This window comes from Diplotaxodon limnothrissa, linkage group LG7 (genome assembly GCF_057381915.1).
Source record: "Diplotaxodon limnothrissa isolate DT_005_m linkage group LG7, D_limnothrissa_male_GT1.1, whole genome shotgun sequence".
Lineage (NCBI taxonomy): Eukaryota > Metazoa > Chordata > Actinopteri > Cichliformes > Cichlidae > Diplotaxodon > Diplotaxodon limnothrissa.
In genome coordinates, this window is record NC_140602.1 from 57,733,737 (window position 1) to 57,759,680 (window position 25,944).

At 38.6% G+C, this 25,944-nt stretch overlaps 1 protein-coding gene across 3 annotated transcripts in view; it reads right to left on the reverse strand.

Moving 5' to 3' along the window:
- pitpnm2 (phosphatidylinositol transfer protein, membrane-associated 2) overlaps window positions 1-20,595 on the reverse strand; it is a 35,221-nt gene extending 14,626 nt beyond the window's left edge. For all 3 annotated transcript variants that reach the window (XM_085358521.1, XM_085358519.1, XM_085358520.1), the window contains exons 1-9: window positions 20,518-20,595; window positions 9,175-9,389; window positions 7,775-7,896; window positions 7,137-7,370; window positions 3,156-3,494; window positions 2,869-2,964; window positions 1,714-1,818; window positions 816-874; window positions 151-241 (exon numbers count right to left, since the gene is read on the reverse strand). In XM_085358521.1, the coding sequence (XP_085214647.1) occupies window positions 151-241; window positions 816-874; window positions 1,714-1,818; window positions 2,869-2,964; window positions 3,156-3,494; window positions 7,137-7,370; window positions 7,775-7,896; window positions 9,175-9,389; window positions 20,518-20,595 (1,339 nt within the window). The remainder of the gene's footprint in view (window positions 1-150; window positions 242-815; window positions 875-1,713; window positions 1,819-2,868; window positions 2,965-3,155; window positions 3,495-7,136; window positions 7,371-7,774; window positions 7,897-9,174; window positions 9,390-20,517) is intronic.
- Between the last annotated feature and the right edge of the window lie 5,349 nt (window positions 20,596-25,944).

Below are 25,944 nucleotides of genomic sequence, written 5' to 3' on the forward strand. Positions count from 1 at the left end.
CTATGCTAATTTTAGCTTTAAGAATGTATTCTTATTATTTTCACTCTTGTACTAAACAATCAGTTAATCCAAAAATAGTCTATAATGTAATCTATAATGAACTTAGTAGTTAGTTGGATTGTGGGAAGAATTTTGAAGGTTTGACTGTACCAGAGCCAGTGTCCAGTATGTTGCCTCCATGCAGGACCAAAATGAGGACATGAATTTTGGAAGGCTGTACACACTGCTGAGATGAACAATCCTGCAGGTAAGAGAAACAGGAAAAAAGCAGGAAAATAAAGGTGGGCTGATAGGGATAGAGGCAAAAGGGAGTAAAGGAAAACACTGCAAGCAGTACTTAAAAGGACAAGGACATTATGACATGCAAGAGGAGGAACTGGGAACTGGACCTTCAATTGCAAAGATTCAATTAGTTATCTGTAAAAAAAAAAAAGAAAAGAAAAGAAAAAGCAAGAAAACACAACATTTTGTGCTTAAATGAGCTATGAGTTCAAAATAATCAAATAAAGTCTAAACACTTTGCTCTAGAGAAGACCAGTGGTGAGCTAGCTACATTTACATTTCATTTTGAAGAGAAAAAAGAAACCCTAACCAGGTTTTCCCCTTTTAAGGACACAACACTGGACAAGAGGAGGAAAAATCTTAAACGTCACTCCTGAAGTTAAATTCTAGGGTCAAGTTTTATTTTGGATTCTAGTTTCACTTCACTGGCGTTATAATGTAGAAGGAACAGTACCATCTACAAGCCCTTTAATTATAGGTGTCGGTGTAAGAAAGACAGGAATTAAATGCAAGAACACTGAAAAAAATGGCACCTCTATCTGTGTCTCCACATTGACGGCATACTCCCCGACTGACTCCTGGTACAAGGTTTCTGTGAAAACAAATTATGGACTTCATCACTGATGACAGAAGAGATGGCCTAAACTATAAATTCTGAGTCCTGTAGTCCTCAGGATACACTGGGCTTCATTTACAAACAGAGTAAACTGTGGCACTGTTCACTCTGCGGGGTGAGAAAAATGAGAAAAATAAATACATAAAACATGATGGCAATGGTCGAGGGATTCAAAATGTTTGTAGCCCACCAACCAGTGGGTGATGTCATGGTGACTATGTCCATCTTCGATATACAGTCTGAGTTCACAAAAAGTGCATAGACATAAATCTTAAACTGTGTGTGTCCATAAGCTTTCCGTTTGGATGTTTGCCCAGCAATTGCCGTCAGTCTGATGTAACTGCTGTCATGCTGGTCACGTAGGCCTTGTCTTCCTTCTTTTTTCTGGTCTTTTTTTCTTTTTCTTCCTTCTTTTTTTCCTAGTTTTCTTGGCATGGATTTAAATGTCAAACCTTTCTTATTCTTAAGTGACCCACAGTCCCTATCTCAGGGGGAAAACATCCAACTCCTGGTTATTACAGCCCCTTTGTCACTTCACAGGAAACACTTCTGTGCCTCATCCACATGGAACACTAATGTTTCAGTTCTTCACTTTTGAAATCTTTTTGATTTGTGCTTTAGTAGGCATGCTTCTCATTGAGAATAACACCTTTCAATACAAGATAATTTTCCTTAATGCACACAAGATGATAAGAACAAAATTGGTAGGTGCATCTCTTTCAGGACTTTATGTATATCAGTAAATGAAGCCCAGTGTTTTCTTGTTTTGTTTTGGTACACAAAAGCATAAGATTAAGAGTGAGGCAGTCACTTACCTTGTCCTTCATCCACTTCTATTGTTTCTATTTTGTCCATCAGATCATTTGAGTTCCACTTGGTGATTTCCTTGGAAAACATGTCTTCATTATCAGAAAAGTCCTCTGCAAGATACACAGAGGGATTTTAATATAATGGAGACACTTCACTGATCTGATCAAAGCAGTCAGCCTCATAACACAGATTAAATAACCTAAATTACATCAAAGGTGACTCCTGTTTATGCACTCTTTGAAAAATCAGTCTGTCTATTATGGTTCTCTAAAGGCTGGTTCCCCTGAAACCTCAAACCTCCTCAAAGTCTCCAGAGGTCTTTTTTAAAGATGTGCTTGCAAAGTCCTCTTTCAAAGGTCATTGTTATTCCATCACACCCAGTACTGAGAAAAATGTAGGCACTTTTGTTTGCATTCACATTCACTAGGCAGGACCTTCAGACAGGCATGTGAAGGTTTCTGAATTTACCCCCTAACCCTCCAGGTTTATGGGTACGGTTAGGGATGGAATTGATTTTAGCAACATGGTAAATACACAAGTTTTTCCAGAAACTAGAAGGCGATCGATCTAATGAAGTCTAACACATTCATTTGAGAATTACAATTTTTCTCATAAAAAATGTGTTTGGATACTCCAGAAACACAAAAACAGGTGTACCTAATAAAGTGACCGTGTATATGGCATTAGTGCGCAGTAACAAGCTGTTGGCACAAATTATTATACCTTTTTCTCAGAAATCACACATTGCTAATAAATTCATTCTAAAAACTAATATAATAAGCAAGTTAAGACATTTAAAAATTAATTTGTGAGACTCTGTCTGGCAGAATAATTTCTCTGGCTTCAACTTTAATAACATTCATTAATTAACATTTCAGCATTCATTCTTAAGGATAAATACCCACAGGGATAAACGAGAACATTAAAAGAAGCAAGCAGGATTAACAACCTTGAGTTTCTCCATTGTTAATATTTATCATCCCAAAGACACACAGATATGAAAACACATCAATTCATCTTTCAAGATAATGTCCAAATACTAAATTGAATCTGTGGGAACTGCTGAAATGCAAAAATCTTTCTTGTGCATGGGTACAATACTGAATAAATTCATTGGCTCGTGAGCTGTTTATAATGTGTTTTATTCTGCTGATCTTTACCATGAGCATCAAAGAACTCATCATCTGTGCTGTCCTCAGAGTCCCGGGCAATGCTCTGCATCCTCCACTCTGAAATGCTCTGATGAGATGGACTTCCTGTACAAACAAAGATTAACATTGGTGTATTACAGCGTTACCTAAAATTATGGCATGACCAATATTTTAAATAAGTACTTGCACTCATGTCAACAGTCACACTGTAATTCAAGGTATATCAATACAAATATTGTACCACAGACTGTGGTAAAAGCCAGTGAAACACACAAAAATCAGAAGGACATCCTCACCTCCTCGCTTTGATGACCTATTGGAGGATCTAGAGGATGTTGACCATTGTTTTGTGAGCTCCCCTCTTGTCTCAAGTGAATCTCCAAGCTTCCCTCCTGCTCCTTCTGCCTCTGCAGTCGAGCCCACTGTCTCTGCTCCCTGCTCCTGCTCTTGGCTAATGAAGGAGTTGTTGGCTTCTGTTCCCCCTCCATCATTCAGGCTGTATTGGGCCATCTTCTTTGCTAAGGCCAGCTGGGTCTCCAGCTCCAGCTGCCTGATGTCCTCGATAGTCAGGCCATACCACTCGTCCTGCCAGCACCACGCCTGCCGGTGGGCTCGAACCATGACTTTACGAAGGCCTGCAGGAACAGCAACCAAAATTTAGCGCTAATGAATTATTTTAAGGGCTCAAATCTACAAAAGTGGATTAGCTTAATATCCGTATCATTATAAATCCAATTTACTTTCTTCAGGTATTTACGATTCTCTGTCAGCTATTTGTTAGAGGTTTGTGTTGTGTCTTCATCTTGATTTAGTTGATTTTTTTTTTTACTGCTTTTTTGAAATATAAGTGATCTTTACTCTTTTTTTTGGAAAGAGAGCAGTGATGGCGAACAAGAACAGTTAGGTGATGACTGTATAATTAACCAGTCAGTTGAAACTCACCATAAAGTGTTTTATCGCCACTCATATCATTATGACAGTCACGTTTTTCAATTTATACATGTGCATAAATTTAAAAACTCAACAGCCATATCTTTTTAAACTGTGCCTAACAGTTGTTTGAGTTGCATAATATGCTTAACTTTCTTCATCCTTATTTTGAGTGTGTATACATGGAGTTAAATTGCTTTTGACAGACCAATCCTGGCCTCTGGTTTTTTTTTTCAGTTTTCATTTATATAAACAGAAGTCAGGATTGGTGTGTCAAAAGCAATTTAACTCCATGTATACACACTCAGAATAAGGATGAAAAAAGTTGAGCATATTATGCAACTCAAACACCTGTTAGGCACAGTTTAAAAAGGCCATGTGTCTTGGAGCTGGTGTGTGATAGTATTCATGAATCAGGGGAGATGCAGATGAAGACCCTGTGAATATTTTAGGGCGGAAGCCCAGTAAACAAGTGCAGATAACATTAGCATAAACATAACGTTCAGTGAAAGGCTGAAACGGGAGAGTCACAGAGGAAAATCACATTTTGTGATTGAAGATGTGTTGATTGGACCACTGAGTGAGAATATCATGAAGATAGAGCAGCCGCTGCTTCGCTAGTCTGGAAGTAAAATGCTGTGAGGCAGCATCCTGAGGGCCGTGAAAGTGTATAAACAGTCTTAGATCACAGCAATAAAACAGAAACACACCAACACAGGCAGGAAATTAATCCAGCCTGCTCTGTTATCTCGAGAAGCCAGTAACCTCTCTCTGCTCCTGCCTCTCTGACACTTTCTACACCAGGTATCGTTTGCATTTTTATTAGTTTTTCTTCGACACTTCCTTCTATTTTAACTTGGTTCATTCACATATATGCTTTTACTATTTCTTTTCCATATGGGAAGTGTTTGTTGTTTTGCTCTCTCTCTCTCTCTTGCCTGTCTGCCTGGGCGGGGCTCAGATTGGGCTCCCGCCCTTGGCCTACGCACCTGCAGCTGATCACCGGTGATTTGCAGTTGATCTCTGGCTCTTCTTAAGGCAGGGGCTCTGAGCTACTTGTTGCTGGAATATTGAGTAACTCTCGTTAGTATTGCCCGTCTCTATAGTGATTCTGTTGTTCCCGTGCTTGCCTTGGCTTAATCCTCATCTCTGTAAATAGGTTTATCTGGATCTGCCCTCATTCGTGACCCCTGGACCCCGTGCGTGAGAGTGGAGCTGCTTGTGTGGAGATTGTGTGGACAAGGAGTGGAGCGAGTATGAAGGCGTGTGTTTCCCTAACCTGTTGACCCCCGGGACCCTGGTGTTTCCCCCCCTTCACGTATATATAGCGCACCAGTGTGATTAATAAAGAACTGTTTGAAGCGTGCTTTCTCCGTCTGCGCCTGAGTCCATTCCACCGCCGTGACACAGACTACATTTTGTTTTTGACTTTCTGACTTGTGTTGTTGTGAGGCTTGTCTTTTGTGTCAGCTCTTCTGCGTCCTCCTCACGTGATTAGCTGCATACTGTGTATATCTAAGTGCCTGGTCTGTGTGTATTTCTGTTAGGTTGAAATTGTTAAATGTTGTCATTGTGTTACTTAAATTTGTAAATCGTGGTTCAAACTGTATGATTAAAGACATTTATTATAGGGACACATCCTATGTGAGGGTTCTGTTTTCTTATTTAGTAAACTTCCTGCCTTTATGACCCTTTTGGTGAGCAGGAGGTCACACAAACACAGACACACACACTCACATGCACATGAATACACATACACAGACGCACTTACATACACATACACACTCAATGCCTTAGGGTTTATGATGCACCATAGGCGGGTTTTACAATGGGTGTTTGTGTAAACTGTGTGTCACAGAAATAAAAGGCTGCTGTGGGGTGATGGTTCTTCAAAGTGGTCTGACACCGAGGGCAGAAGGGCTGCTCTGAGATCCTTCCCTTGCTATAGCATGTGAAAAACCGGTTAAGCTGTTCATCTTGCTTCGTTAACGGGAATAAGTCTCTAAACCAGCGGGCCTGTGGAAGCGCAGACCCAGCAATTTCCTTTTCCTCTATCAGATTACCTTAATAGGTCTGTGAAGTCTATGAGGTCTATACACAGCCCAACAGAGCTCGGCTTTCTTTGTGCTAGCTGGGTTAAAAGAAACCCTCAAAACTCTGTCAGAGATAATATGTCTCACAAGTAATTGGTGTATCACACCAGCGGTCATCACTTTCTTTCCTAAACCAGGCTTTTTGCTTCATATTCTGTGCATGCTCACATAAAAGGGACATTTCACGAGTCATATAACTCCTCTTCCACACAAAATGATCTCCTTTATCATGTCACCTGCCCCAGTCAGAGATGTTAATAAAGGAAAATAATCCAACGGTGACATAAAAAGACTATAAAAAACATAGCAGTAAAACGCTAAATTAACTCAAGTATAACTCAGGTTTATTATTTTAACATTGAGTAAATTTTTGATCCTGCTGTTTATTCTGAGAGCTGAATACTTTAAATGTCAAAGTTTACTGTCTCATAGTCTAATGAAGGAGAAGTGGAAATTGTTTTAGTTTGTCAGCAAATCAAAGTGAAAGTAATTTTATTGATTGAACAGGTGTTCCCGGCCTGTGTTCTGTGTTCTAGTAGCTGCAATTTCAGCAGTGTGAAAGCAACTTGGAGCAGACTAGAATTAAGTTTATTACAATAAAGACATTTATGCTTTTTCTGCATCAACAACTAACTACGTGCAAATTCTAGAGATATTACAATGCACAGTTTGTACTGCTCTTTACCGATGGTTTCATTTGCAATGTTAGTAAAGCTTAAGAACTTGCACATATAAAACATAGTCACCCAGCACTCGAAAGATGCTCTAAATAAAAAATTTATAGATTTGATTTAGTTAAAAGATTTAATAAAAATAAAGATAAATTACCATGATGATTTAGCCAGGTAAAAAACAGCCATTGAAAACTTAGATTATAAACTCGACATATCTTGCCAACCTAGCCAGAATCCTCTGGTTTGTTATGCAATTTGTTATATGAATAGATTAACTACCTATGTACCAAATCTTGAATTAACAAATAAAATTGGAATTTTTATCTGTTCTTCCAAGTTGTGCATTTCAGTCCTCTTTAGGATGTCACAGTTTGCAGGATTATTGGACACTGGGATTAAATATTGATATAGTCATAGTTTTTGCTAATCTTTAAGGATCTTTAGGGATTTTTTTGTTTTTATTTTAGCTTCTACAGTTATCTTAGACTTTGGTTTTTCCTTGTTTTTCAGTAAAATATATGTCTGTAGGTTGTAAGATCTGAACCACATAAAAACATGCATACACGCAAGCCATACCTACCCACATCATGAATGAAGCGTTCAATCTTAGACTGCATGCCCCAGTATCTGAACTCTACTTTGCACAGCTTGTAGGCACACATGACAGAACTCTGACCCAGGTTCTGGCCAATTTCCTCAATCCAGTCCTCTGACAATGGACCCCGTTTAGTCTTGACTGACTGATACAGCTTAGGGTCTTCTTCCACGAGGTACTCATGAGGAGGTATGTAGTCCTTGACGATGTCTATGGGGTCTACAAGGGAAACAAAGACATAATGAATTGCTAAACTGAGGCAGATTCAAGCAGCAGGTATGTCTCAATGTCCTCACTCACCTCAAGAAAAGAATGTGATTTTATGTGTGTGTCTTTTATGTAATCCGTCCCTGCCGGGATCGTGTCTGGAGCTGACTGCACATTTTCCCTGCACCCCAGTGAATTTTAGTATGCGGAGGCTCAACACAAGCTCTTACACTCCACAGCCTACATCCCCTCTGCACCACACTGTCAGCGCTTTCATTGCAAATAACTCTGTGTAAATTCGATTTCTGATCCTGCTTATGAGGAGACGACGACCAGGCAGTTGATCCCAGAGGCACAATTTTAGCGTAATGGTGCAGAGAGAGTGAGTTTTTAAGTGTGCATGACGATAAACTTACCAATAGTCCTCTGTCTTTTCTCAGCAGAGGACATATTGAAGACATCCACTTGATTTCCAGTATCTGGTTTATAATAAGTCTCAATGTCTATAGAAAATTTCTCAACAAAGGGACAGGTATACCTGAGGAAAGAAAAAGAAATTGTTGCTTTGGATGGAAAAGCAATATGAGCAGCTGGGTCTCCAGAAGTAGAGCCAGTTATCTACAAGATGGGGGGTTGATGGCTCAATCCCTCTAGGGGAACTATGCTCCCCTCGTTTACATATCAAAGTACCCTTGGGCAAGATGCCAAGCCCTGAATTGACCTCGAAGTATCCATCAGAGTGTGAGTGTCAGTGTGTAAGAATGTTTATTAAGTGCTTAGATGCAGAAAAGAGCAGTTTATATAAAGCAGTATTAGTAGTGCAAGTGTATATGACAGGGTGAATGAGCCTTGTAGTAAGAAAACGCTTTGAGCACAAAATCACTGCTATTGAAAGTAATAATCCTAATTTCCAATTCAAAATCATATGAAGTGTGAATGCAGTGTCACAATCTAGGATTGTCAGAGGCAATAGTGAAAAGCTGCTCTGGCATCTTCACATGGTTGAAACAATACAAGAACCAGTGTTTGGGTTCTTTGCTAGAAGTCATTGGTGGTATCATGCATCAGTTAACAGGATCCTTCATCCCAAGTCAATATTAGATCTCATGACCCCCCCAATGATGCATAGGCAATTAGATATCTTCAAGTGAAAGTCAACAGAAACCAAGCACAACAATTCACTGAATATCCCATGCTCAGCATCCTTTCAAGAAATTGCAATGGGCTGCATTTTAACAGCCTGGTCCTAAGACAGGGACCTCCAGGGTGGAAATGGTTAAAGTTACTAGTAAGTGCATCTCCTTTAAAATGTAGCTGAGCATCAGCAGAAAAAAGCCTAAGCTGAAGTAAAGTGCAGCACCTGTAAGCAGAGCTCATGTAAAATGCTGCAAATCAGCATCAGTTGTAAAGTAAAAAGTGGTGCCAATAAAATTCCCTTAACACTTGATGGGCTTAGAAAGCAGTTGGAGTGGCTGGTTCCAACACATTAAGTCATCAGGATGATATTCAAAGTTGGCAGCAAATGAATATGTGGTCATGCAGCTGAAGTTGTTGTATTTAAAAAAAGAAAAAAGAAAGAAAGAACACACTGCCATCAGCAGATAATAATAAAAAGAACATAATAAAAACCATTAACAACATTTTATCTCTGAAAGGTCAGCATTTCTACTTCAGATAAAGCCAACCTCATGTAACGTACGCTTAAGCATTAAGAGGGAGCAACTGTTTTACAAGAGGCACAGGGGGACAGTTTTATAATGTGTTCCCCGGAAATAAAATTCCATCACTTTATTTTCTGTATCTGTGGTTCCCTCACCGGGTTCGCGTATAGGGGTAAGCATTCCAAGACTCCTCTTCCACTCGAAGGGCAGCTTGAGGCAGAATGGCACAAAACCAGGATGGGATGTGTTTGCCGATGTGATAGACCTTGTGAGTGTACTGACCCGAGCCGCCAGGGCCGTCCTCATATGGTTTGTTCTCCAGGATCTCCACCCCACTGCCCTCACCACAACTTTCTTGTCTGCTCTTTTTCTGCAAGACAGCAAATATGAAGAGGTCTAAAGTATAAAGCTGTTGAGATTAATCAAGATGCAAATAGTATGTGTAAAAGAACTCAATATACAGCCACAATGGTGTTCACGTTAGAGTATTACATTAGTATCACATACACACATTATATTAATAATAATAATGTAGCATCAGCTAATTTTACATGTATTTGCATGTTATACTCTACTGGACTCCAAAAGTGTTGGATCACATCAAAACCCAAGATATTTATTCGTAAGCCTGGAATTCAGAAATATTTCAAAACACAAGAGATGAAATGCAAAAAGAACTTCAGACAATTAAAACAAATTTTCTCAGTGACCATAATTCCTTAGTACAAAAGGTCAGATTCCCTCAAGTTATATTTTTGTCTATATAAGCAGTGTTCAGACGAAGCTCAGGTAGAAGCTCACATACAGTTAGGTCCATAATTTGTTGAACAAGGACACAGTTTGTCTCTGTACACCACCTCAGCAGTATCCCTCAGTATTGGTCTCTGAGGAGATGTAGTATCTTTAAAGCATTTTTCAGTCGGAGGAAAAATGTCCAACACTGGAAATATACTGCAGTAACAGAAAGAGATTTCCACCTGCCTGAACATGTTGAACATTATGACAATGGCTATCATCACTGACATTACAAGAATTCATTTGTTACACGTTACAGTTCTGTTTCCTCTTTATTAGGGGTGTGATTGTACACTTTAGATCCTGCCTCCAACATACAAAACCTACATGACTTCACTTCCACTTTCCCATGCTGTAAAACTCAGTGCTGACATCATTGCTGTAGTCCAATCATCTTTCTGCCTCCCTTCACTCTGAGTGAACTCAGCCCACCTTCAATCAGTCTCCTCTCTGCATATTTTAAATCACACCACTCATCTTTCATTCTCCCTTGCAGACTCCTTCGTGCAACCCAACTCCCCCTCATCTCTGCCTTACGCAAGTCACTTCATCCAAGTTTTCAACGTATCCTGTCCTAATTCATTTTATTCTACTGTGATGGGTCATCGGCATCTAATCGCCAAATACCATAACTTAAAATCATCATGAATTATGTTTAGTTCTCTCTATTGATCTCTCCTCAGTGAAATAAGACATATCCCAAAAGAGCACCTTTGTTAACTAAGAGTGGTGTAATTTCAAAAAACACTTTTTTCTTTGTTAATTTCAATGAATTGCTTAAATAAGCATGTCTCTTTGAAAATAACTCTGTTCCTTCATATTCTATAAAGAGCCAAGAGTGTTTCTTATCATTAATATCCTGTCAACTATGGTATGTTTTTAGGGGACTAATAAATTGAAATAACAGATCACTTGCAAAAATCACAAGCTTTTTATACTGCTGAATGATAAAGGTCCTTAAATTGTACTTTTCCTGGCTCAGACCTTGGTTTTGATTAATGAACAACTTGCAGCTGGGACTGGTGTCCACACACTCGCTTCTTTCTATAAACTTCCAATTAAACCCCTGCTAGCCTTACGCAGCACTCCTGTCTGTCACTGCCCAACCTTGTGATTACATCACAGAGCTGGATGATGCAGCAGAGCCGATGTGATGAGGTGGAAAGAAAAAGCTGCCACATGGAACAAGAAAGGTCTGCCTCTCCATTATATAAGACACCAGTTTTCTCTACTTCGCCCACCCTATTCCTCTACTGTTCAGAGTTTTCCATCTTCTTTGGCTTTGAACAACACCTCTGTTTGATGTTACACTGTGAAGAGTTATGTTAACAGCAGATTCAGTTTGCGTATTTTGAGTAGATCTTGCTTTAAATGCAGCATTTTGCAGATTTTCCTCAGGTTAGGAGGATCGTCCTCATTAGGAGGAACTTTCAGGTGTTTTATGAAGTCTCAGTCCTAGCTCATCACTGAAAGAGGAAAGCTGAGTCAGCGTGATCTAGTCTGAGCAGATTATCTGATCTGATGCCTTATGCTAAATGGGAATATTAGTAGGATAGTCTTCGACCTGTTCTACATGATAATAGGTTTGTAGAAAATATTGTTTTAGGGCAAAAAACTGAATAAAAACTCATTGGTTACCGGGTGATTGCACAAATTTCTTTTCACATTTAGTGAATGATTTCAAGTAGCTGCAAAAAGCAACTGGTCACCCAGAAGTTGAGCGTGCAACACAACACCTCTGGCCAACTACTTTTGATCAAAAGGCGATTTCACAGGTCACTTAGTGGGAAGCAAAATATTTGTTACCAAAAAAGTCAGTTCATTACAAATTAAGGTTTGGATTTCAATGGAATATCCTGAAATACCAACCAAAACAATACATTTCTGATTGTATTTTTTATGCATCTATATAATAACAATCTGAGAAGTGCATAACAGTAGATCATACAGTAATATTTTGAATCTGTTATCAACCTCGCATCTTTTCATCTAATCCAGACTAAATGAGACAGACATAGGGGAGGTAAAATCAGCATGGAACTTCCCCCAATAAAAGGCAGCAGATGGTTCAGCCACATAGATCCCACCGAGTGTTGTATTAATCCTGCTGCTCTACAGACAACTGGTCTGGAATTACAGTTTCCGTTTATAAAGAGCCTACATCTCCTTACAAGGCTCTCCTTTTGTACACATCCACCTTTATGTGGCTTATTAAATATATGAAAACCCTCCAGGATCTGATAATAGAAGCTCAGTTACCTACATAAGAATCACAATCTACCAGGGTGGAAAGTGAACTTAAAATTTTAACATCTGCCAGCCACTGGCAGGCAAATGTTCACATTCACACAGTAAAGGATTGTTTGGTGTTTAAAACCACTTTTATATTTTACCATCCTTTGGCTTGTGACTGGAGCTAATTTCCAAAATGACTGCAGTGATTACATGAGAGATATCCATATTACTGGATTTAGTTCTTTAGTTTTTCAGAGGGTCAGCGACTTTCATATAATTAACCTGCCATGCTTGGTTGAATATTTCAGACATAATAACACTGGTACAAAACTGTAGCTGGGCAGACTCATATTGGAACAGAAAACATTGAAATTGGAGTCTTGAAAAAAAAAGAAAAAGAAAACTTATTACCGCCAGCTAATAACTATCCAAGTCAGCACTGACACCATGGGTGCGGTGCATACATGTGTCATATAAACAATAGTCTATAATACTGGAAAATAAAAGAACTTTCCAAAAGAATATGTGATAATATGTTTATCTTTTTATACGTCTATATGTCTATAAGGACACTGATAAAGGGCATGGCTGCTATAATACACAGGTGTGCCAACAAAGGGAACAACAGTATCGCTGATTTGTATCTGCTAAGCCTGATCTTTGCTAATTCTAGTCACTGAAATGGACATGTTGATGTGTTTGTGGCGATAGCACCTTTTGGAGCACAAATAGAATGTTTTGCTGTGTGGCACAGCTAGAAAAAGACAGCTGCAGTTCAGTTTTGTTGAGTGAAATTCGATGATTTTATTTGTCTGATACTAATGCACCATTACCAATCTGTTTCTCTTTGTTGGACCCACATAGATTGTGGATGGAGATGCAACCCAAACTTCCTGCTAAGTCATCTGCTCTTTTGCTCTCTGTTATCTGGCTCCAAAAGTTAACATGGCAACAGTAAGAGCACTGATATTTCAAAATTCAGATTCCAGAAACCCCTGGTTGATGGTTATGTCCATGTTTGTTGTATGTGTATGACACCACAGTGTCAACCTGGGGCTTTTAGGGCAATATGAAGATCTGGGGTCTGAGGGTTGCCCATGCACTTTTAGCGGCAGTGATATACTAGTGATGTAAGAGTTAATTATCAGGTGTTACATTGTTCATGCAAACTGGGTATTTCTGGCTACAGCTTTTGCATCTTCCTACTCATTCAGAATGAATGACTGCACTGGCATTGTCTTGTGATTTTTGAAACATGATTGAAAAATGATTGAAAAGGCATTTCATTCCTGCCAATGTAATATGCTGCAGGTCGAGGAACGCACAACATGAATACAAATCATCATGATCATTACTAACGGCAAGAGTGGGGTGTTCAGGGTCAAGAAGGAGAGCTCAGATTGCAAAATGAGCTCTCTCTACTGAAGACTTTAGGGAGGTAATATCAGTACTGAAGGTCAGAGGAGGCAAACAGCTGGAAAATTGTAATAATCTAGCAGGTAATGTAATTTAGGTGAGGTGCTAAGAGCCTCAAATTACCATCCTTCTGTCTGCATACCTTCTGGGAAGTGAGCACACAGGATCTGTATTAATAACACTCATCTTCAATCCCAGAGCAGAAAAGAGGTACAGTGTAGAATATACAGGGTGCTCTGTGAATCTTTATTAACCCTTTAAGACCTACCATAGAACCAAGTCCGCCAGAGCTTATAGTATATTTTTACATGCTGTGGAGCCATTTTTTGGAGCATTTCAAGTTGCTATACATCAATACAACCATTATAGCCCAAATTTTAATAATATATCTGCATTAAGTGCATAGTAATTACATAAATTGTAAAAAAGTGCAATAAACTACAAAAAAATGTAAAATCGTTTTTGTTTTTTTAACATATATTTCTAGTTAGAGAAATTTAAGAGGCTTATCCCTCAAAACTGTAAATACAAAAAAGTTGCACAAACTAGTTTCCCACCACAGGAAATTTATTTTAAGTGTCTTCATAGTTTTATTTTTGAGATACACCAATTTTCATATACTGCAGGAAAAACGAAAAAATATATTATAGTGCAAATTTGCAAAATAACAGCATATGCATCAAAATAAAATATTTCCAGCAGTGCAATGTGAGTCCTCGGCATCCCAGAAACGACACAGAAAGTCATAAAGTCAAACATAACTTTTAAAAACACAAGTATAGGCTCATAAGGCCACAATGGTAAAAAAAACTACATTTCCGCAAAATGACATCACTTCCGGTTTCGGGCAGGTCATGACGGACATGCGACAGTTCACGCTGATGGACGTAGGAAGTGTTATGAACAGCTGATCGGATCGGCAAAGCGTGTTTCTGGAATATTATGTTTTTGTTGCTGCAAGTGCTTTTTATGCAGTTTTTGCAAAGCCATATGTGGAAGGAAACTGTGACCTAGGACAAGCTGATGTGCATAAGATGTAAGTACAACTCCTCTGGTTTCATATGCAAAAAAAATTATTGCGCTAGCTTACTTGGTTGCAGAGCTACCGGGATTTGAAAATAGTTACACAAAATGGAGCGTGTCCACTCCGACCGGCTTTAAAGGGTTAAAACATAGGTAATCCTGGGGAATGTTGAGCCTGACAGAAAGTTCACAACAGGACTTCTCTAAACAATGGGTAGCTGGGGCCATCTTTAAGATACAGTTTATGCACAGAAAAATATGAATGGTTTTTACTTAAACTGACTGTGGCTATGTCCACACGTACCCGGGTATTTTTGCAAACGCAGATTTTTCTATGCGTTTGCACCTTTCGTCCACACGTAAACGGCGTTTTTGGTCACTGAAAACGGAGATTTTTAAAAACTCCAGCCAGGGTGGATATTTTCTAAAACTCAGTTTTTGCATTTACGTGTGGACGAGAAAAACGGAGAAAACGCAGCGTCAAAGATGTGTGCCTTTTTTGACGTCACAGTGTGCGCCACGTTATTGTTTCGGTGAAATGAATTTCTACAATACTGTTACTGTTAATTCTACTCTCTGCAGTGTTTAAATGCTTACATATACACACAGTTACTGTCCCTCCACACATACGACTCGGTTCTGCTTCCATGCCCCAGCTTTGTTTACTTTTTCCCACCGAGGCTTCTAGACTTCTGATTGGCCAACATTTCTACACGGTTAGGAATATAGCGCCACTTGCTGCTTTGGCATGTTCCTAGCAGCGTTTTCCTTCATTTCTGCCTTTATGTGTGGACGGGATTATTTTTTAAAACGAAAACAGAAAATCTCCGTTTTCAAAAATACCCGTGTACGTGTGGACGTAGCCTGTGATTAAGTGTCTGAAAAGCCAAATTAATGGCTTTGTCAGTGGTGATTGAACTACTGAGTCTCTACAGTTGCTATTGATGGAGTTTGACACCATTAGATTACATTAATTAGATTGCATCTAATTAGCAGTTAATACGTGAAAACTTAATAAGTGAAAACTCAGAATTTGAATGCATTTCATTTGTCAGCTTTAAAATTCAAAAATTTGTATAGTTTACTAAGCTTTGCTCTGCAAAAAAATTAAAAACAATTTTATTGTTTTATTAGCAATAATATCTGATTCTAAAACAGGACACCTACACTCTACTTAGAGACCTCATATCATTTATGTATAGACTAAGCCTATGTTTGAATTCTGTTTTTATTTTTAATCTTTATTATCAAACCCTTAAAAATCCTTATTTTACCCCTCTGTGAACTAAACTACCAGACTAACGACTGTCCTTTTTATAATAGTGTTGCATTTGACTGTTATATTTTTATGTTTCTTATAGATTTTTAATCATGTTGTAGGTGGCACTCATATGGGGATCATTTTCTGTGGAAGAAAAATCATATTACCCATGAAACAATCCTTTTAGATTGGGACTGCCAACACCACCTCTTTCATGTGCGCGCAAGAAAACCCTGGGTTAATTTACCGAATTAATAACCAGCTTAACTTGACTGCTTATCCTGATTGTCAACATTAGGGTAAGTGAATACAGCTAACAAAAAGATACCCTGGATATGTTGAGCTGGCTAGTACAGGGCCAAATATATTTCTGTTACCCCACTTCAGAGTTCAGTTTTATAGTTTTATCTTCAGAGTTGAAGATAACTCTCTTTCTAAAACCCACTCAGGTTTAACAAACTCAGAGTTGTTAGCTGAAGCCCTGCACTGCTGTATTGGACTACATCCCCCTTTCAGCCCTTGCTGAATAACACAACCCACAGACATGAGTGTAGACATGCTGAGTAAATAGAAAAAGGACAAGCTCCAGGTCTCCTTGGAGATCTTACATGACCGTTTAACAGTCATGTCTGCTTACTTCTCAAATATTGTTTCTAATAACAGTCACAGGCCTCAATTGCTCTTTAGTATTTTTAATTCTGTCTTGGTGAGAAGCGGTGTAATGTTGATCAGGTTGTGGAAAAATTTTCTACTTTCAGATTTTCATCACATCTGGCTGGTAATTCCAAATTGCCCATAGGTGTGAATGTGAGAGTGAATGCTAGTCTGTATCTCTGTGTTTGCCCTGCAACAGACTGCCAACCTGTCCAAGGTGTACCCTGCCTCTCGCCCTATAGCAGGTGGGATAGGCTCAAGTTCTTCCTCCAGTGTGACATCACTTTAGATTATTGCATTTTATGGTCTGCATTTACTTTATTTTATTTGATCTTATTTTATTTATTGTCTTTTAATCTGGTGTGTTGGATTCTATTTTACTGGATTTTAAAACTTTTACTTGGCTATATATTTTCATTTAAAACACTTTGTTGAACTTTGTTATTCTAAATGCACTATATAAATACATTTGTGTTATATAAATAAATTTGACCTTGACTTTATCTGTATGTCCAGTTTGAGAACTGCTGCTAGCTTATGCAGACACTCGGACGACTCCCTCTGTGAATTGTAATAACCCAGCTTTGCTGAGGGTCGTGAGTCTGCCAGGCTGAAGTGTCCCTGAATAATTTATGTGACAACACAAGGTTAGCATAAACCAGGGGTAGCTAACTCCTCCCCTCAGCTCTTGGTGCCTTAGTAGAACCTCATGCATCAAACATTATGAGTGGCTGCTCAAAGGCTTCACACATCTCCTACCTTGGTCATTTTTCAAATCCAGTGCGTCAATCTGACACTGGCCACAAACAAAAGGTTACTGTCAGCTTGCTGCTGAAGTAAAACAAAAATGCAATGGAAAATCCACCAACAAGTAGAAAAAACTGTAATAATCTCCTGTGGACAGATCATGGTCCCCAGAGGACAAAGCCCAGGGGTTGATAATTTCCTGTAGATAGTTTTTAATGACCTCTAATTAACAAAAGTGAGGGATGATATGTGAGATGGCTTCTAGAGAAACTGACACTGGCACTGACACAAACCCAGACAATCATTCGATATTCAAAAACTGCTACATATGTATTTTCTATATTCTGCAACTGCAGTCCTCCACACTTAGACGCACAAGTGAAAATGTATCACAGAACAGATATGATCCCAGTGGGAATAGGAGCTTTAGAGGCCGTAATTCCCATTTCCCTGGGAGAGACACTGCAGTAGATTCCAATCACATCATCAAAGGTCTCCTAAAACTGAGTCTTCAGAACAAATACACAGCTTAATGTCTTCTAAGATGAGCTGCTAACCCGCCTGTTGTCTTGGTGTATTTTGGATAAGTTTTTTTTTAAGTATTTATGAGCAGAAGATAGTCAGGAAAAAATTTACAACCTTGTATAAATTGATCTAATAATTTCCACATTTGAGAAGCTTAACGTGATTTTTTTTAAGAATGTTAGATAATAGTCCTGTAGTATGCATGATGATGGGATTGAACTGATATTTTAATGCTTTTTACCTTTTGGAAGGTAACTCGAGGAGTTAAAATTTATTTTTTTATTTTTTGGTCTTACCTGTTTAATTGTCTGTTGTAACTTAATTTCCAACAATATCTCAACATTTCACTAAATCACAGCTGTCCTTTCACTTGCTGTTTTTCTCAAAAACAAAATGATGGCAGCTGCTGCCTTGCTGCAGCTGATGTCACTGGTTACCATGGCAACTAGTGCCCAGCTGTGAAAGTGAGCAAGAGGCAACGTCCAGCACAAGTGTGTGTGTGTGTGTGTGTGTGTGTGTGTGTGTGTGTGTGTGTGTGTGTGTGTGTGTGTGTGTGTGTGTCTTACTTAATGTGCCAGTGGCAATACATTTAGAGGGTTTGGGGGAAAACATAAATATCAAACAGGCACTACCTGCTTTTATGCCATGAGGTCCAGCATATCTGAGACCACATCAAACAGCTGCAACACTTTCATGTATAAATGGAAATAATCTGAAGGTATGAGGATCCCAACTAAACCTTTAATTTAATAAAACATTTAGGAATACAAGTCGTAACTTGTAAAATTCACTTACAATTTGTCTTATCAACCCTTGTTAAGCTAAATTAATCCGCAGCCATTGTTCACCTCTAAGAAAAATGGCTGTATCTCATGAACACAGCTGAAGCAATAAAGGAACATGGTGGTGCTATAGCTCCTTTGGTTGAGCAGGTGACCCATATTCTAAAAAGCTGGGTTTGATTCGACTCCAGACCATGTTTTACATATCTTCCCACTTTCCTGACTACTCTCTGCAGTGACGTTGGCCAAAAAAGAAATAAAAAGAAATAAAGGAATTTCACAAGAGTGAAAAAGTTATTATGAGCAAAAAAGCCTTTCTGTGTGTCACAACATGGCTAGGCTTCACATCATACAGAGAGCAATTCATCAGGCTTTGTACACTGAGAGACAAAAATCCAGTTACGTTTCAGATAGACATTTTGACTCCAGTCAGCACAGGTGAGGGCTGGAGAAGAAGGCTGTCTAATAGTCTCAGTGGTCTCTGAACTGATTCCCAGAAGGGAAGAATACTCGCACATGGTCAGCTCTGGACACTGCAGATGAACAGCTGTTCTTATTATACTAGTTTCTAGTATATCTGTTGGATGCATGCACACTTGTAGTGTATCCACAGTTACAACTAACTGCGGGGACAAAAGATTTTGATGATTCTGCAATTTTGCTGCCAGGCCACACACCACAAAGCGTTCAAGAAGCACCTGACAACCACAAAATTCTGGATTTATAGATTTTCTTCCCCCGTCACCTGACCTCTGGTGATCTTGGACTTTAGTACCAGACTCTGTTTTTTTTCTGCAAGCATATTGAATATTGAATAACATTTTGTTAGAACACAATACACAGAGCAATGAGACACCACAATGAGGGCTAGATGGTGGTTATGAATATTTCCCTGCTTATGTTTACTAAACAAAACTCACAGAGAGATCATTTTTATGCCCTTGTAACTATCTGCATTTGTATTTTCACACAATTACCAAGATAAACACAAGCCACAGGCATATGGAGCACCATCTGCTCTGCAGAACTCCACTGCCCCTGTGACCATTTACTCATGTTCCCTTAGTGCTCTTGTCCTGGTACAGACCCACACAGCTGACCTCTGCCACCATGACATAAAAAACCTGAACTTCTACCTGGTTTAGTGCCCCAGGTCAAGAAAATTACTCTACGCCCTGTACTATAATTTTTTTTAATTTAATTCCTCTCAGGTATACTTATTATTTCCTTTGAAGACAGAAAAATTAGAGAATGTGCTCCACAAATATTTGAGTATATAAATTATTTAAAAATAAATGAATTTTAAAAATCACATAATGCAACTTCTCATTTAAAGTTTTGATTTTACAGCAAAGGAAAAAGACATCTAGACGGGAGCATACAAGTTATATGAGTTGCAATTTCTGATTTTTAAAACAGTTTAATACAAATTCTGAAGCCAAAATGATGCCATTATTTATTTTACACACACCTTGTCTGCAGCTTTTATCTCCAAATTCTATAACAAAATAATATATAATAATTAGAAAATAAAAAAGTATTCAAATTACTTGTAGTGTGTCTAATTTATTTTTACTGTTCACAGTTCAGTCCATACCTGTAAGTGTTTGGACAAATACACATTTTTTTTATTTTGCCTTGGACCAACCACAATGGATTCTAGACCAAACAACCAGAAACGTGGTTTAATTGATTAGGAATTACAACACAGTGCACTATTTTCAGAGGTAATAGCATCTGAATTGATAAACAAGAGTGTCACAGCCAGGTGAGGGCCGTTTAAGCAGGTAAAGTAGAGTAGTGTTTCACTTGTATTTACATTTGGTTCACTGACTTACCTTATATTTAAAACGATGCTAATTTTTCCACTTTTAATTGAATCTCTGAAAACGTGGGACTGTGTATAAACATGTAATTGCATGACACATGCGTCTTTTAATATAAATGCTTAGTTTTTAATAGTGTCCAGCCGTAGCAGCGCCACATCTAAGTGAAACCAGGTGAAATGAACCTAAATACATGTGTAATGTTTGTAAGGCTGTGTGAGGAAAACTACTCACCTGGATCATGTAGAGCTGAGCAATGCGGTACTCCTCCACACTCATAGGCATGGGGATCCGATACTCCTTGATCAGCATGGCTGTGCTTGAGTTGAGCCGACACAGTTAGTGTGTGTGTCCAAAGAGGAAGCAGCGCGTGAAGGTAGATGCTCCTGTCAGTCGGCTTTGCTACCCAAGCTGCATGTTCAAGCAGGAAGAACGGGACTCATTATTCACACCTGAAACAGAGGAAAAATGTCCTTTCAGCTTCCAGAGTTACAGACAAAACACAGGAAGAGTTTGCATGTTTGTCTCAAGGATTAACACCCCCCCCCCCCCCCCCCCCCTTCTACATACGCAAGCCAACACATACAAGGTAATCCACTGACCCAGGAAACGCGCTGAAATCCCCCAGCAACCTAAATCCCAACTCTGACTACAGACCAAAGATGCAACCAAGTTGTGGTCAGTGCTGCCTTTTAAATTACTCTTCTTGTCTAGTGATAGAAAGCGCATGTATTCAAGTATCAGAGAGCCACAGTGCTCAGGTATTATACTTCTACTTATAGTGCATTTCAGATTGAAAGGTTGTACTACTTAAAGTTATTAGACATTTTATTTACATTATTACATAGGGGGGAAAACATATAAGCTGTTCATTTAAAATAATGCATTCCATAAAAGTTTCCTGGCATTATCTGGTTCACTTGTCCCCATAGAGCAGGTTTGGCCAACATTTTAATTCCAGAGTTCTACTGATGCTGATTTAGATGAAGTGAGCAAAAGGCCGCATTCTTTTTGTTTCTCTTTTACATGTGTGTTAGCTAAACCGAGATGGGCCCAGGCTATGGGTTGTATTTTTCCCATGTGTACCTTAGAGAGACTGACATGCTGGATGACTGCTCCTCGCTGAGCCTGTGATCTCTATTCTGTCGCCAAGTGCTTTTGCTGGGGTTCTCTCTCTGATTGTAGCACCTTTACCTTTACCCCAACAATACAAAGCTTCTTGAGGTGACTATTGTTGATACTATTGACTGGTGCTACACTATAAATAAAACCGAATTGATCTGTTGGCTTGCATATTAAAATACATTTTTAAATAACCAGTTTTCTGCAGTTAAATTACCATTCAAATGAGGGAATTTTAATTGCAAAAGTAACTTTAGACTTTTAAAAAGGCAGCTCATCTGATCTCTATGAGTCTGACAGCTCTGTGGAAGGTGGAACCAAGTGTTTTGACTCATGTGCTCCATTAAAAAAAATAAATAAATAAACCAAAACCGCCATCTTTACTTTACACACTTGTGGATATGTAAAGCGCTTTGGGGTCCTTAGGGACTAGTAAAGCGCTATATAAATACAGACCATTTACCATTTACCATTTACATCATTATCCATCTATCCAAACAGTGCTGTGAGAGTGAGGGTGATGTACCGCTTATTCCACCTGCCGTTAAACAACCAGAGGAGGGTCACATGACAGTGAATGCTTAATCTTAGGCAGATGATGGTGGACAGTAAATCTAATGCTGAGAGGGGAAAGGGTTAAGGTAAGGAGCTGATGTCAAATGCGAAGTGTGTGTCTGTCCATCTGTGCATGACTAAGCTGTGCATGTTTGTTCAAGCTTCTATAGCAAATGAACTGCAGTGGTCAGGAAGTGTAGATTGACATTAAAGACTTCCTGGAGTCTTCATTTGCTTATTATTGTATTTAAGTTACAGCCATTTTTAAAATCTGTCAAATGACAGTAAAAGCCCAGCTGATAAACCACAGAATTTGAAGGTTGTTTTTTTTTTTTTTGGAACGGCAGAATTCTGAGAAAGAAAAAACTGAATTATAAAAACAAAAACTCAGAATTCTGCAATTAATGTCAGAATTCTGGGGGGAAGAAAATCCAAAACGCCATCTGTTTTTTTTCCAGATTTTTCATACAAGTTCCAGCCCAGTCTCATGGAAAACAGGAAACTGTGAAATCGTTATGGATTTTTTTTTTGGTTTACGTTTATAAGAAGGTCACATTATATTGTCTTTAGCGAAGATGTGTCACCCTGGCAACCAAGAATACAAAGCTTTGAAAAAACAAATGTAAGCTTTTATTATGGTCTAACCTTAAATAGCTTTTGCTTCTAAGTTTTTGCTTATATTTTTAATATTCCAATTTGATTGCCAGCACTGCAAACAGGAAAATCTGACCAGAAAAACTATTACAAGATGTAAAACAACTGCATGGCAGGGGGGTTGTTTTATTTGTCTGAACAGTCCATGCCCCAGGAGCAGTTACATGATTCAGATCTATGCCCAATACTATACTTTTAAATCATTTCATTCAAAGATTGATTTCTTTTACACACATCTACAATGGATAAATAATAACAAACAACAGGAGCAGGTATAAAATATTTGTCTGACTCAACAACAGAACGAACAGTGAAATCCAAGCTGCCCTCCAGAGGCTGTAATGCATGACCATATTTACAATGCAGAGACAGTTTGTGCTCTGGAGCAGTTACAGCAGAGAAACTGAGTGACATTTCTCACTGACTCCTGTGAAGAGTGAGTCCTTGGCCCACAGAACAGCTGCTATGCAGCAAGAATCACTAAATCCACATAATGCAAAATGTGAGACAGTGGCAGATGAGCCCTGACATGTAGACATAAACAGACACACAGTGTCATGTATGATAAACTGGCTTTTTTTTTTTTTTTTTTTTGGCAAAAGGATGTGAATTATAGAGGAGAGCTGCCAGGATATTACTGTAGGGGAAATGATTAGTTCACTGACAGAAAATGAATCAATTATTTTAAGAATGGGAGATGCTTTTTCTTAACAAACAAAATCATTTCAAGTAGTTTTAAATGTAAGGATAGTCATTAACAGATTAGCTATCTTTCCTGGTTTGCATAGGTCTTGTGCACAAGTGTAGCAAATCTCAGGTTTATATGTAAGTTGTTAAAATAGTCTAAAGTTGCTTTTATTAACTACAGTACAAACAGCAGCTCCTACAAACAAAGAAGTCACATGATTTCCTATTAGAGGGGCTGCTTTTAGTGGTGAATTTGAAGCTAATTGCCACTGTCTTTGCAGGGCATTTTAGCATCTTTTAACTATAAGTTTACAATTCGTAGAGCAATGCTATAATAAGCCCCAATCAACATCTGCTCACCAGACACAACATTTCACTGTGGCACCAGGACAAAACCACATAATAAAGAAAGATTATCCTCTATAGACTCCAATAAGTGAGAATCCTACATGGTTCTCAGATCACCATGAAGGGCTGCATGTTGGATGGCACAAGATTTTCTTCAACTCAGTACCTAAAAATACAAAATCTTCTTGTACAACCCCATGGAGTTGTCTCTTGTTCATACATTTTAGAGTAACATTTTATTCAGCTTCTATCTTTAAACCAGACATCAAATAAGTTATGAACTAGAACAAGCGATCCATGTTTATTTTCTCAAACAGCAGATTGACTTCTTGCAAGTTTTAGCAGACAACATCACATCACCCCAGTCTTGACTTCTCTACATTAGCTTCCTGTATGTTTTAGAGTTGATTTTAACATCTAAGATGATCATTTTTAAGGCACCAGCTTGGTACCGAGCTGCACAGAAGAAATTTCGAACCAGTTTGCAGCCTCAGATCTTTAGGTGGGGCCGTCTGCCTGTTTCAAAGCCCAAACTTAAATCTACAGAAAGATAAAGATATGACTGCAGAAATTAGGCTTGAAAAATCAGAAACTTCCTTGAAACCACTTCTTCCAAAGCACATTTTTACAGGCTTGCTCCTTTGTGACGTCATTACAATTTTATTTCGTGTTTTATAGTCTTGTATTAACTGTTTATCATCTTTCACTTGTCTTCTTTATTATTTCCCTATATTTTACTCTTTTACTGCTAATTATTTTTTATTTTACTTTCTGTTTTTTATTATGTCTTCACTTGAACTTAATTGTATTGACCTTATTTGGCCCTAATATTTGGCTTTCTATCTGGAACTGCTTTTTCTGTTTGCCAAATTGCTTTGCAAACTCTATTTTTAAAAATACTGTACAACTAACATTTATTATAATCAAAATCACCAGTAAACTCAAACAGAGTGTTGACTCCATGCAGCAGCTAGGACGTTTCCTGGGTAGATTCAGAAGCTTTCCAATTGAGCTCAAAGCAGAAAATTACAGCTGGTCAGAGCCTGTGCCTGCCTATGCAGAGAAAAAGAAATGTCTCATCTGCACCTCTGAAAGGATGACTAGCTGCCAGCAGCCATCTATCAAAGTCCTATGTGATGGGAGGCTGAGAAAGTCTACAGCTAAACTGTACTAAATTTACAGCTGAAGCAGCTCTGGTCAAATAGAAACAGCAGCTTGTTCCTGTGCACCAAATTGGAGCTCAAGCTACTGTCTGGAAAAAGGCACACCCACCATTAGCCCCTTCGACCCACAGTCCAACAATAGATGCTGGTGTTTCAACCTGAATGACAAAGGTTGTGACAGCTCATCTCTGGGACAACTGCAGATAAAACCAGAACGTATGGGACACGATCTGCCACAACTTACAGGTTATTCCTCGTAAAATGGCAAATGCGACCTTGGACCTGAGCACAGTTAGGTTGAAGAACCAGACTAATGAATAATCTATGAAAAATTGTGTTTCTTTCAAATTGGTGATGGACATAAGGATGGACAGACACACATCTCGCCATGGCACAAGCTAATCAAACACTTGTGCTAAAAAGCAAAAAGATTACAAGGCTACTTACAGCACATGTTGATGAGTTTGACAAACAACTTCGACTGATTCTCCAACCAGTTTGTTTGAGCACTAGAGTCAATAGAAATTAACAGAACATGAACATATTAGGTTTTTTCAAACTTGACACCCTCTCTCTACCCACTTCCACTTCATTTGTGTGTCCATGTGGAAGGTCCCCGTCACTGAGGACCATTCCATCCCAGTGAGTGGGTTATGAGATGATCCGCCAGCAAGTCTAGATTGATGCTAAAGATACTGACAATGTTCAGGGTCATGTTGGGCTCCTCATGGAAGATGCCCTGGACAAATGTAGCATACATGAGACTAACTGTATATTTATTAATAAACTGATCAAAGATAGACATTTTATCAAACAGGCACCAACAACATAAGCATTATGTTGCATATGCACCATTTCTCTAGTCTCTTAAGCTCTCAACTCTTAAACTAGCTTCCTGATCCTGGTTCTGTTCTTTTGATCGTTCATATTTTAGGCTCCATATCTAACAGACTTTTGCACATTCGATTCAAAACCAAGATGCCTACAATTCAAAGAAGCTGTTTAAAACCCACCTTAATGAGCACTGCTTCATTCAGCTGAGAATATTTAGTTTGTGAAAGGTGCATTGTCATCAAGTCCAGAATTCAACTTTTTTTTTTTTTTTTTTGGCCTCACAAACACCTGAGGGGAA